This window comes from Drosophila mauritiana, chromosome 3R (genome assembly GCF_004382145.1).
Source record: "Drosophila mauritiana strain mau12 chromosome 3R, ASM438214v1, whole genome shotgun sequence".
NCBI lineage: Eukaryota > Metazoa > Arthropoda > Insecta > Diptera > Drosophilidae > Drosophila > Drosophila mauritiana.
Window position 1 is genome coordinate 17,485,054 of NC_046670.1, and position 13,282 is coordinate 17,498,335.

Genomic DNA, 13,282 nt, shown 5'->3' on the forward strand with positions numbered 1-13,282 from the left:
AACAGTGCCATATTGTGAAATGGCTGTTAGCTGGCCGTGGTGAGTATCCGCCGCAGTTTAACAGGCCTGCAATTTGGTTTTCCAAATCACCCTTACCAAGAGAATGTCCGTTCTGAGGAGCACTTTGTCCAATTTAATTACTGATGTTGTCCAATTCTGTGTTCTATCCTTACTGAGAATGGAATTAAGCACAGGGAATGTCACATTGCAAATGCTTAGTGTTGATTAGCTCTAAAAAGCAGTGCTAATAAAAATTGTACAGCACTGAAAATATTATTGCCAAGTTTCTGCTCATTAAATTCTTTTTGTCTATTTTGTAACCCTATTTATAATTTTATATATCTAAGAAATAATAAAATATTTCGTATGTTAAATTCAATTTAGGCAATATCAGTTTCAATAAATTCATACATACATCATACATCTATTAAATATATGTTAGAGGGTATCATCAAACCGACCACGTTTTCACGTGATCGAAATGTTATTTTGTTGCGATCACTCGCAAAGCAAATGTAAAATCAAAAGCAAATTTAAAAGCCAGAGTGGGGCTAAGAATTCGCTTAATTAGAGGTCATAGGCTCCAACGAAATCGTGTTCATATAAATAATATAAAATATCACTTACGATCCGTAGATAGATACCAGTTTGTGAAGTTTCTCGACAAATATTTTAGCTATCAAAGGTCGCACCTGCCTACGAAATTGGTTCTGCACTAGCCTTGTTGCGATGACAAACAAGCCAAAATAAAAAGCAATGAAGAAAAAAATAAAATAAACAAAAATAATAACAATTTAAATGAACAGACAGTAAAAATACGCTAGTGCTAACGAACTTTGTAAACTTAAAGGCAAGGTTGCAAACAGAAAAGCTCCAAAATTATGCGAGACGTAAAAAGGCAAACTTAAAAGCGAGCAATACTAAATACTACGTAGTATAAAGTCGCTGAGCGTTAAAAATAAAATATCAGACACGCAACAGCGACGGCTGCCAGCAGTGTTTTCTATAGAAAACGAAAATTATTTCCTGTTTTCAGCAATAACAACCGCGCGTGAGGTGGAAAACGAAAATATCGCCCTGCAGGCGGAGATAACAGAGTTGGGGGTGTCTAACAGTCGTGGTGAATCCGTAACGCATTTGGCCATTGCATTGCAGTTTGTTTACCATCACGTATTAGCCACAAACCTTATAGAGTATGTACATACACATACATATGCATGTTTGCATGTATATACGTATACCCCGTAACATACCCCTTGAAGTTAAAACGACGCAGTTGTAAGAGAAACCGAGACGAGGCGGAGATACAAAGAGGCCCCAAACAATGCGTAAAAGAGGTGATTGATAACAAGGTGCGCCTTACAAATGTTCACTGTCTGCCCTCCACGAGCAATACAGAAATTCGTTTAGACCTCCAATCCATTCGAAATTCTCTGCGCTTATCTATTTAAGTGCTCTGATTTGGGGAATACATACATATGTACATAGTAGCAGAATTTAGCGACATACATAAGTATGTATGTACATAATTCCCTTTTTATTGCTTAATAAAAAGAAGCAACCATCTACCCAATTCTTCATTTACCTTTATTATTAGCAATTTTTGGTAAAACATATTACTTATTTGTCACAGTGTCTATAATTATGCTGATACAATTGGAGCTACAAATAGAGGGTGAAACGTTTTTCGTGCACACAGTTGCACTTTATGTAAACATGTGGGCACACGCACAAGGTTGTGGATGAAGAAGAAGAAGTGCATTGTGCAGGCGAAAAGGAGAAGGTGCAGAGGAAGAGGGCCAAAAGGACAACCATAGAAAGAGGGAGCAGCCAAGCTTGGTGTATTTTTGGCACACTATCGCCCCCAGTAGATACCTCTCTTTCTCGCATTCGCTTATACCATTTGGCTGTGGTGCATTCAACCTGCTGGCGAGGGAGACAGGTGCATTTACAGTTCCTCGCGATCAACAGCTGTGTGAGTGATGGCGAGTGGGGCAATTACTTAACGGCTTTTGTGAGATAGGGTATCTTAAATTAATTTTGTTACAAAATATTGGAACTGATAGGATTTCATATTTTATTGTATAGATTCTTAGATACTTCAAAATAATTATATTTTCTATCAGTTTTTTTATACACAAAAAATGTATTAAATTCATAGCACATGATGAGCAATTCAGGTGAACAGAGAAGACCAACACTGGACTCGGAGACAACGCAATTTGCTGAACTTTAATGCGTAGCAAGCCAAATCGAAAAGTGCAGTAAACAATGAAACGTTGCTAACGACCCACCCTCCACCGGCCCCATCCCCATCCCCCTTTCCGAGATGATTTGTTATTGTTGGCCTGGCTTATACGGGGTTGTTGTTGCTGCGTAGCTTGGTTGTTGCTGGCTGGATAAGGCAGCGGCGCATGCAACAAATTGCGTTCTACCAACAACAGAAACAACGGCATTCAGAGATACGAGACAAAGGACCATGGGTGGATATTTTAAACAAGAGTACTGTGCACTTCAAAAACCATAACTAATTTATTATATAAAATAAATATATTACCTAAAGTTCATCTAATCCAAGATGTAAGTAGTATTTTCCCGCAGTAAATTTCAGCTTACTATTTATTTAATATAAAATGAAAAGGGGTTTTTACTATATTGCCTTATGTAACTATAAGTATTGCTGTTGGTTCATTTTTTAATTGCACAAGATATGGCTATAAAAAAGATAAACATTTCAGACCTGAGAATAAGATAGCACATAAAGGCCACAAAGAATCGCCACTCGGTGACGTAGTTTGTTTTCCAGCTGAATTCCAAATGCAATTGTTCAAATTACCCCACTTGAACGAGGAAACCAGAATTCTGCTCTTAGAAGACGAGAAAATATTCAGCAAAGGGTGGGAAAGCTCGAGCTTGGGGTTTATCACCACCAAGCAAATGGAAGCACGCATACAAATGCGTATGTGGATAGTACTACGAAATCGCCGGAGTTGTCGTCATCCATGGAATGATTAACAAAAACAGTTGATTGAACTTGGTTTGGCCTCCGCACATCCCACGGCGAATGTTTGTGCCCGTGTGTACTTGAAATGCCCCACTTTGCGGTGTGTGGCTAATAATTTCGGGTGTTAATGACCAGAGCACTGACTTTCAACGCTGCAAACAAGTCCCAGCAATTGTGCTGCCCAGATTGATGGGGGGTCAGGAAATTCCAGATGCACATAGTGGGATCCCCTTTCGATTTTTTGGTAATTGCAAAAATCCCAACCTCTTGCAAATTAACTGAGACTTGAACATCTATTGAACTTTTATAAGAGCACTGTAAAGATACATTTCTTCCAAACAATTTTTAAAGGATTTAATTTGCATATATAAAACAACATATATAAAACCATAAAGTTCATGGAATTCCTGTGAATTAGATTATCATCATTTTTTTTCGCTTGACGCAGATGAGTTCAGATGAACTGCTGTCAAATGTGGGCGTTTTTTGGGTAACGCCCGAAAATGCACCCAAGAGAAGTGTCATTAGACTCATATTTTTGGTTTCGTATTTTTTATATTGCTTGTCGCTTAATATTTTAGATACATAGCTACAATTCGGGTTGTACATCTATATATGCATATAAAAAACACGATATGTTGACATTCGTACATATGTAAAGGTAGAGATTCTTCAACAGTATACAAAAAACATTTGCGTTTGGACGGAATGGACTTAATAACTAATTACGCTGTTTCGCGGTTAAAATTTGTGGTATTCGAGAGGCGCATCTCTAAGGCACTGAACTGGTGGATGGAATGTACACTATAGTTTAAGCAATGTTTGAGTGCGAAGCATCAGGGTAATCTTGTGCTGCGTTCGGACGGTCTAGATTGTGCAATTTCGTTGTGAGCCCCATAGATGGATGGAAAATACTTTTATTAGCCCACGGGCATGGTGGACACGGTGCTGTGAGGAGTGGTTGGCCGCGATCCTGCTAGTGAGTTGGCGGTGGATGCGTGTAGGGAAGCCATTGTGCCCATCTGGAAACGTAAATTTAATCATTAGTCATATTTTAGATATGATTACTTGGTATACGTACGCGTAAATGGGCTAGATCCTCCAGCTTGGTCAGATCCACCAGTTCCAAAAACAGAGAGTACACCACGACCCATCCATATATAGACAGCACACAGAAAATGGTCCACAGGAGCACCATAATCACATTGTAGGCAAAGTACAGATCATTGACAATGGCAAAGAAGATCAGTGCCAAAGCCCGCCAAACAGTAAATATGGCAAAGGACCACAGCCAGGGCATAACCTTCCTCTCGTATTCCTATGGTAGCATTATAAAAAAAAGAATTAAAAGGGGTTTTTACAAAGGAAGTCGTTTGCCAATTGATGGGATTATGTGCTAATTTCTTGGTTATGACTGTGCAGGATGCGTTTGTTACCCTTTTGCTCAGTAAGCGTTTCTGTTCTCCCAGCTTTTTATGCTTTCGGGCAATGAGAAATGTAAATGAATTGCATGCAACATATGTAAGATACCCAGACCCAAACTTACCTTGCGCAGAGCCACGCAAAGAAGGACACTGGTCACAAAGTTTATCAGCGCCATGACAAGCGAGAACAGGGCAAAGACAATCAGCATGTTGCGAACTGCAAGTAAATAAGGTGGGTTAAAAAAAGATATTTCAAGTGAAAACAAAAAAAATTTCCAATAGGATAAAATGGAAGGATACCCCATAAAGCTTACCATGCTTGTTGCCCACATAGACGAACTCATAGGATATGATGTAGTAGCCATAATGTGTGGATCCTGGCGCAGCCATCGCATAGCAGTAGATGTCAAAGATGCTCGTGGCGATGGTGAAGAGGGACAGGAACTGCAAGGGAGTTTTGTGTTACAAAAAAGGACTTTCTCAATAAGGATTTTCCGCTCCTACAATGGCAAACAATCCGACCAGCATGGCACCCTTTTGTATATCGATGTACTGGTTGTTTTTTAGCAAAGGTCGCTGGTACCAAGGAATCCTGACGGATCGCGTCGATCGGGACATCTTGGAGTGTAAATTCGTCGAGGATCTAGAAGATTATATATAGAAGATTAACTTGATCATATTTCTATAAAGATTTTATGGCAAACTTACCTTCCCGTGGCATGGGAATAAACCGACGGATTGGAACGATATGTGGAGGGCGTTTTCCTGCCGTAATTCATCATGAAGCCTTGTAAGTCTCGTCACGTGTGTAAAAAGGCAAGTCCTTTATCAATCCTTTAATCAGCAACTAAAACATTTGAAACATAACCGTTAGTAAGCGAGTTCTATGGATTTTCGTTTATTGACCAGGGCGTGTTTGCTTAATTTGTGTATTTTGGGTGTGTCAAGCAAGGCTTAACATTTTCGAAAACTTTAGCTGCGTTTTTAACACTTATAAAGGTGGTCAACGTTATATATCTTTGTGTTATGCTGTTGCAGTCTATGTAGAGGTTCCGGAAAACAATAATTGAAATGCCATTGCATTTATTTACCCCAAAAAAACGAAATATTAATCACCTCGCAACGCATCAAAAACAAAACACACGAATCAGGGCTTAGCTATTTCCAGGGGTGCGTCAAACAAAAGTAGCAAATACCGATAGAGCAACAAGTGCTATCGATATGGCCGTCGATGGGCAGCACTGGCTAATCAGCTGAGCAGTTGGGCGCCTGATTATTTATTATTTTAAATTTAGTATAGGATATAAAAAAAATGATTAAATTGTTATTTATAACTCTGATGTTTATGGTTATGAGAGATTTAGTTCATAAACTTATAAAATTGAAATATATTATATAGATTTGGTTCGTTGTATATTTAAAGTTATTGCCATGTTTATAAAACACCATAACCGAACTTCATTTATGTCTGCTGAATCAGTTAAATCATATAATCATTTAAATTCTGATCCCTGAGTAAAAACTTTAAATATATCTAACGAAATTCAACTGTGTTATATCGCCATATGATTTAAATTCGATTGATTGCTATCGATTTATTCCAGCAATTCGACTGCGATATCGTTAAGAATTGCGAAGCCCTGGATTGCGCGCGCGTGTGTGTGTGTGAGCAGAGGAGGGCGAAAACAATCGACCAATGGAAAACATAAACATATAATTTTGAAAATATTTGGTATCAGAACTAGATGACCGGCCCAACATGTCACTGCCGCGGATCACGGACTTTGAAATTCTCGAGAAACTCGGAGCGGGCAGCTATGCGACCGTATACAAAGCGCGGCACAAAGTGGGACACCAGTTACATACACATCACATAGCGCAAAGGGTCTAATATTTACGTTTTATCATTGCAGAAACAGCGCACTTATCATGCCATCAAGTATGTGGAAATGTCGACGTTGTCGCAAACCTCGCGGGAAAACCTAATCACCGAAATACGCCTCCTCCGGGAACTCAAGCACAAGTACATTGTGACCCTGCAGGATTTCTTCTGGGACGACAAGTATGCCATCGCTCCATGCAATCAGTCGATGATTCATACTTCTAGCAGGATTAGCATATATGTAGGAGTTGACATGGTGGCAGGTTTAGCTAACAATCCTTTATAGCTCTACCTAAAGATACCTCACGTTTGTTTCTTTAGAAGTTCTTCAATTTAAATGATAGTTTTGTGCATTTATTCTACTTGAGACATGCTCAGTTACTAGGAACTGGTAGTAATTCCACCATGTTATCTTTATTATGCAATTATTAGTGTAAAGTTCAAACAATTACTCATCCAGTTTTGACCATTTCAGCCGAACTAGTTAGTTGAACTCGATTTTCGTTAGAAAACACACTACGCAATGTACAGCAACTATTTATTAATGTCTGCTTTATTTCAGAAACATTTACATCGTTTTGGAGTATTGCAATGCCGGCAATCTATCCGCTTTTATACGAACCAAGAAGGCATTGCCGGAGAGCACCTGTCGCTACTTTTTGCGACAATTGGCTGCCGCTGTGCAGTACATGCGAGCCAACGATGTGTCCCACTTCGACCTTAAGCCACAGAACCTGCTGCTTACCCGCGGAGCTAATAATGTGTCTCTGAAGGTGGCAGACTTTGGGTAGTTAGCCAAATAGTATTATAATAGATACTTTATACTAATAATTCTAATTTGTTGTAGGTTTGCTCAGCACCTGAAACTGGGCGAAATCAATCAACAGCTGAAGGGATCGCCGCTCTACATGGCCCCGGAGATTGTGCGCAAGCATCAGTACGATGCCAAGGCGGATCTCTGGAGCATCGGGGTGATCCTCTACGAATGCCTATTCGGCAAGGCGCCGTATAGCTCGCGAACCATAGAGGAGCTATTGCTGAGGATCAGGAAGGCCGAGGCCATAACACTGCCACCAAACGCTCGGATCAGCAACGAGTGCCATGATCTCCTGCGCCGCCTTTTGGCACACGAGCCCACGGCGCGCATTTCGTTCGCGGACTTCTTTGCGCATCCCTTTCTCGATCTCAAGACGTTTCCCACGGAGCACACACTGCAAAAGGCCATTGATTTGGTCACGCAAGCATGCGCATACGATGAGAAACGCAACTACAAGGAGGCTTACTATCTGTACTGCAGTGCCCTGCAGTATTTTGTGCCGCTAATCACGGAGGAGACGGACGCCACCAAGCGGCTGGCATTGCGCAATCGTGCCTTGTCCTACACAAAGCGCGCCGAGGAAATCAAGAATTGCATAATCGAGGACGAGTACAGAATGTTGGCTGAACGGCAACGGCAGGCGGCTACAGCTGCCACAGCGAATCAAGAGCCATCTCCAGCTACCCAGGTACCCGCTGCGCAGCCCAGCAGCTCGAGTGTTGCGGAAATGCTGGAACCGGATGCTCGCTATAAACAGCTATGTACGATTTGATTTGTTTTGTAAACCTAATGTTCTATAATACCGCGCTCCTCCATTTTAGATTCCCTTTCGAACTCAAGTCCGTCCCTGAAGACTGGCCTGGAAATCGGACGGAAGGGTGAGCTATACCTCTACGAGCGGAAGCTGGACGCAGCACTGGAGTCGTATACCTCAGCGTTGGGCATTCTGGTGCCGTTCGTGAACAATGAACCAAAGGGCGAACGCCGTAATCTGTTGCTGCAGCAGGTTAGCTAGATGTGCATTTAATGCAAATAAATTCACCTATGAACAACCATATTTTAGCTGGAATTCTGGATGAAGGAGGCGGAGAGCATCAAGAGCATTTTGAGCGCCAAGCACTTGGACGAGGAGGAGCAGAAGCTGTCCACGGTACGCAGCTGCAGCATACAGTAGACAACAAAAGATTGAATTGAATTCGATGAGCAATTTTCGGCGCCTGGTGCGCATTTGTTAGAGTATTTTTGTAGGTCGATGTGCAAGGAGCATCGCTTAGTCACGTAGCCTTCTATGATCTTATATACAATATACAGATATACAAATGTCTCTACTAGATTCGCTTTCTATGTACAGCAGTAACATGACCGCTATTTGTAACGCTCCCCAATAGCCTATTCTATATTTATTGGTATTCGTATTCGTAATTGTTATGTACAGCTGCGGTTAAAATAATAGCACTACTGCAGGTGGAAAGTTGATTTCCTAAAAAAAGGTATTGAATGTTTATTTTTTTTAAAGTCTGATTTCATGAATAATAAGTACCATATGTTGTCTCTCTAAGCAAGAAATTTTGACTCTCTCAATGTAACGGTTCTTTATGTTTTTGGGCACTTTCTGCAAAAGGGCGCTAAATGAGGCGGTAACAAAAATAGCACTGACCACGTTTTTGCTGAATAAAATTAATAGTAGTGATTGCTTTGGGTTTTTTTCCGACATATTTTGAAAAAAGGAGTTGCATTAAAGGTTTTAATTGAATTTTTTTCAAAAGAAGACCAAAAATTCTCTAGTTATGGGTCGGGGAAAGCATTCTACCGTCGAAAAAAGGAATTTGATTAAAAACATGATCTCTGAAGGTAAAACCTACGCTAAAATGGGACGGTTTGTTGGTTTTTCAAACAAAATGATCCGCAACGCACTTCTGTTTGTCGAAAATAACGAAAAACGTGGAAGAAAGCCCTCTATGTCCAACGTGGAGATCAAGCGCTTGGTTCGGCAAAGCAAGAAGGAGCCTTTTAAGCCGGCGACGAAACTGAAGAAGGAGCTTCAGATAGCTGAAAGCGTGGAAACAGTTCGCAAACACTTAAGACAAAACAACCATAATGTGTGCAGTCCCAGAAAAGTCCCGCTTCTGACTGCGAAGCATGTGGCAAAGCGAATCGAATATGCCAAGATACGCAAGGACTGGCCTGTGGAGAAGTGGCGACACATTTTTGTGGTCAGATGAGAGCAAAATTGTGTTTTTTGGTTGGAAAGGCTCTCGGTCTTATGTTCCGCGTCCACCACGAACTGAAAAAAATCCTCGCTTCACCTTTAAGACGGTAAATCACGGGGGATCCAACATCATGGTATGGGCGTGCTTTTCATACTATGGAGTAGATCCGATTCATATGATTCAAGGCATCATGGATCAGCACATTTACACAGATATCCCGGAAAATGTGATGGCGACATATGCCGAGGATGAAATGCCGTTTTTTTGGACATTTCAACAGGATAACGACCCAAAACACACGAAGAAGAAGGCTCGAAAGTGGTTTGAGCAGAAATCGATCCGAGGAATGAAATGGCCTGCTCAGTCACCCGACTTGAATCCAATCGAAAAACTTTGTGCGGACGTGAAAAAAAGGTTTCTGAAGCCAAACCCAACCATAACGAGGAACTTTGGATTCATGGGGGATCGAGGATCAAGGATTCATGGAGCAAAATTCCTCAAAAACGGTACCAGGACTTGGTGGACTCCATGCCAAGAGGATGCGTAGCTGTCATTGCCTACAATGGTCACGAAACCAAATATTAAGATTCTTTAAACATAGTTCTTAAGATATAATCCATTTGTTGAACTCTTATTTTATTTTTTTAGTTAGTTTTAGCAAAATACGAGAAACAGTGCTATTTTTGTTACCACCTAAATTTGGAGGTTTTTTTTTGTTTTACCAATTATTTTTAAAATATCCATTAGATCTGTTACCAATTTTATTATTTCGATTGAAAATCATTGTAGTATTTAAGATTAGTGGAAAAAATTATGAAAAAATGTCAGAAAATAGAGAAACGCTGGGGCAAACACGAAATGTGCTTTTGGTGCTATTATTGTTACCGCAACTGTAAGTCCTAACACCGATGGCCTTTTACCTGTATACTGACCCACCCACTTGTTTGCATCTGAGAAACCGTTGTTAAGTTTTGAACCTTTTGATTTTCTATTTTAAGCGCACTTCATTGAGAACCATCACATTCCAGGGCTGGTCGCAACCGCCGCTCGTTTATTTCATTCTGTTCATTGTGCTTAATTTGATTAAAATTGTTTAAAGATAACCGAAGCAGTTTCGTTTGATGTTGGTCAAGATAACGCGATAGTGGCGCTCTCACTTAATCGAGAGGGTATAATCTCGTCCTATCAATTGCTGTAAATAATCGTAATCAATGTGAATTGGCAATGTCAGAAGGCTTATAAAAGCGGCTGTCGGGCGATAGGGTTCTCATTTTTAGCTGAAAAAATGTCGCGGAATCAGGATGTCTGCCTGGCGGTAATCGCCCTCTTGACCATCGCGAGCATTTCCCATGGAGCTCCCCAAATGGGACGTGTGGTCAATGGCACGGATTCCAGCGTGGAGAAATACCCCTTCGTGGTAAGTTGGGTCAAGTGTTGTAATGCAGTTGGAATGAGTATCTTAATATCTTTCAGATTTCGATGCGTGGATCCAGTGGCTCGCATTCCTGCGGTGGCTCCATTATTTCCAAGCAGTTCGTGATGACTGCTGCCCATTGTACGGATGGACGCAGGGCGTCGGATCTGTCCGTTCAGTATGGAGTGACCAAGATTAATGCCTCCGGTCCGAATGTGGTGCGCGTGAAGAAGATCATCCAGCACGAGGACTACAATCCCTACAACAACTATGCCAACGATATTTCCCTGCTGCTCGTGGAGGAGCCATTCGAGTTTGATGGCGTCACTGTTGCGCCCGTGAAGTTGCCGGACCTCGCCTTTGCCACACCTCAAACGGATGCCGGTGGCGACGGAGTGCTCATCGGATGGGGCCTCAATGCGGTTGGTTTTCCTTTCTATCTTATATTTTGTGTTTAAGCATCTAATCTCAGCGTTAATATCCTTAGACTGGCGGATACATCCAATCCACGCTGCAGGAGGTGGGCCTGAAGGTCTACTCCGACGAGGAGTGCACCGAACGCCATGGCGGTCGCACGGATCCCAGGTACCACATCTGCGGAGGCGTGGACGAGGGCGGCAAGGGTCAGTGCAGCGGAGATTCCGGTGGACCCCTCATCTACAATGGCCAGCAGGTGGGCATCGTGTCCTGGAGCATCAAGCCCTGCACCGTGGCTCCCTATCCGGGTGTCTACTGCAAGGTCAGCCAGTATGTCGACTGGATCAAGAAGAGCCAGATCATCTTGGCCTAGTCATCGCATTATCTATGTGAATAGTGTATGCAATAAATAAAACTGATATTGAATGATTAAAGGGGGGCCTTGTTAAGTCATAAATCGGTGTCAAGTGAGTTACTTGGGATTTGCCTGTTTGTTTGATAAGGAGTATCATACTAATATTGGGTTAAGTTCCCATTTCCTATAATAGAATTTTATCAATAATTTTATTTAAAATCATTTAAGCCAGTGAGTAATGTAAATTACTGTGTCAATTGACAATCTACAATTTTAATTAATTTACAGTCGACCTTCAAGACTTTTCAATTAAAGAGACAATTGTAGAATTGGCTTATAAGCATATACAATTGTATAATAGGTTAATAAACTTATATTTATATTAGCTTTAATCTCAAATTTGGTAATTTTCGTTTTATTTACAAATATAAACTTATGTCCGTTAGCTTCATTCATTATTTTTAGCCACAAAGTTCGTTGGGAAACCCATTTAAATTTGCGCATTGTGGCTTTCTTTTTTAAAAGGTTTTCGTGAGCTTGAAGAGTACCATTTTATATCAATGACGACAGATTCAATAACCTCCTATCTAAAGTCGTAAATAATATTAATCGTGCATATTCGGCGAGCTTATAAAAGCGGTAGCCAACGTGGGGGTGCCACTTTTTGCCAAATATGTTGTCGAATCAAGATCTCAGTCTGAGTTTAATCGTTATCCTGACCGTAACTACGGTTGGTCAGGCCGCGCCTCCCATATCAAGGGTGGTCAATGGTACGGACTCCAGTGTGCTGAAATATCCTTTTGTGGTAAGAAAATGTAAAGTAAAGCAAAATCCTTAAAAATAAGGATACAAATGGGATACACGATTAAAATATTACGGAATTGTCACAAACGAGTACCATAACTTAATCAACTGATTTTTTTTTAATAATTAATAAATTAATATACTATATTTTCCGATCCAAATCTAAGGTATCCCTAAGGAGCTACGATGGCTCGCATTCCTGCGGTGGTTCTATTATTTCGAAGCATTTTGTGATGACCGCTGCTCATTGCACCAATGGTCGGCCTGCGGATACCCTATCCATTCAGTTTGGAGTGACCAATATTAGTGCCATGGGTCCGAATGTGGTGGGCATAAAGAAGATAATCCAGCACGAGGACTTCGATCCCACTCGACAAAATGCCAATGACATCTCGCTGCTGATGGTGGAGGAACCTTTTGAGTTCGATGGCGTCTCTGTGGCTCCGGTGGAACTGCCAGCTCTGGCTTCTGCTGTGCCTCAATCGGATGCTGGAGTCGAGGGAGTGCTCATCGGTTGGGGTCTCAATGATGTGGGTTTCCAATGGAAAATTTGATTTTAAATAGGATTAATGCATAGTATGATCTTTTATAGACCTATGGAAGTGTTCAGGACACCCTACAGGAGGTTTCCCTGAAGATTTACTCGGATGAAGAGTGCACCAGCCGGCACAATGGCCAAACGGATCCCAAATATCACATCTGCGGAGGAGTAGACGAAGGAGGAAAGGGTCAGTGCAGCGGAGATTCGGGTGGACCCCTCATCTACAATGGCCAGCAGGTGGGCATCGTGTCGTGGAGCATGAAGCCCTGCACCGTAGCTCCCTATCCGGGTGTCTACTGTAAGGTTAGCCAGTACGTTGACTGGATCAAAAGCAACCAAGCCATATCGGTTTAGACACAAAGTACATTGTTCAATAAATTGAAAATTAAACCACTTAATAAATAATCAGATTGG

General features: G+C 41.4%; 4 protein-coding genes across 6 annotated transcripts; 3 read left to right on the forward strand and 1 right to left on the reverse strand.

Annotated features, from left to right (window-relative positions):
- Positions 1-3,539: 3,539 nt before the first annotated feature.
- Positions 3,540-5,627, reverse strand: LOC117144504. 2 transcript variants are annotated; one of them, XM_033309693.1, is made up of 7 exons: positions 5,545-5,627; positions 5,137-5,275; positions 4,933-5,071; positions 4,743-4,872; positions 4,551-4,645; positions 4,086-4,322; positions 3,540-4,026 (listed from the first exon to the last, which is right to left on the reverse strand). In XM_033309693.1, the coding sequence occupies exons 2-7, from the start codon at positions 5,208-5,210 to the stop codon at positions 3,925-3,927; spliced, it is 777 nt and encodes a 258-aa protein (XP_033165584.1). In that variant the 5' UTR covers positions 5,211-5,275; positions 5,545-5,627; the 3' UTR covers positions 3,540-3,924. The 2 variants fall into 2 exon arrangements, with proteins under 2 accessions (XP_033165584.1, XP_033165585.1); XM_033309694.1 differs by having other exon boundaries at positions 5,520-5,611.
- Positions 5,628-6,065: 438 nt separating this feature from the next.
- Positions 6,066-10,635, forward strand: LOC117144500 (serine/threonine-protein kinase ULK3). Of its 2 annotated transcripts, none has more exons than XM_033309686.1 (7): positions 6,066-6,274; positions 6,342-6,490; positions 6,873-7,097; positions 7,158-7,888; positions 7,949-8,133; positions 8,191-8,277; positions 10,336-10,440. In XM_033309686.1, exons 1-7 carry the CDS (start codon positions 6,188-6,190, stop codon positions 10,432-10,434), a joined length of 1,563 nt encoding a protein of 520 aa, XP_033165577.1. In that variant the 5' UTR covers positions 6,066-6,187; the 3' UTR covers positions 10,435-10,440. The 2 variants fall into 2 exon arrangements, with proteins under 2 accessions (XP_033165577.1, XP_033165579.1); XM_033309688.1 differs by lacking the exon at positions 10,336-10,440 and adding an exon at positions 10,600-10,635 and having other exon boundaries at positions 6,067-6,274.
- LOC117144503 (chymotrypsin-2) lies at positions 10,600-11,603 on the forward strand. The gene is made up of 3 exons (XM_033309692.1): positions 10,600-10,754; positions 10,811-11,173; positions 11,239-11,603. Exons 1-3 carry the CDS (start codon positions 10,623-10,625, stop codon positions 11,539-11,541), a joined length of 798 nt encoding a protein of 265 aa, XP_033165583.1. The 5' UTR covers positions 10,600-10,622; the 3' UTR covers positions 11,542-11,603.
- A 593-nt stretch (positions 11,604-12,196) lies between these two features.
- On the forward strand, positions 12,197-13,222 carry LOC117145571 (chymotrypsin-2). Its single transcript, XM_033311276.1, has 3 exons — positions 12,197-12,328; positions 12,495-12,857; positions 12,920-13,222. Exons 1-3 carry the CDS (start codon positions 12,197-12,199, stop codon positions 13,220-13,222), a joined length of 798 nt encoding a protein of 265 aa, XP_033167167.1.
- Positions 13,223-13,282: the final 60 nt, after the last annotated feature.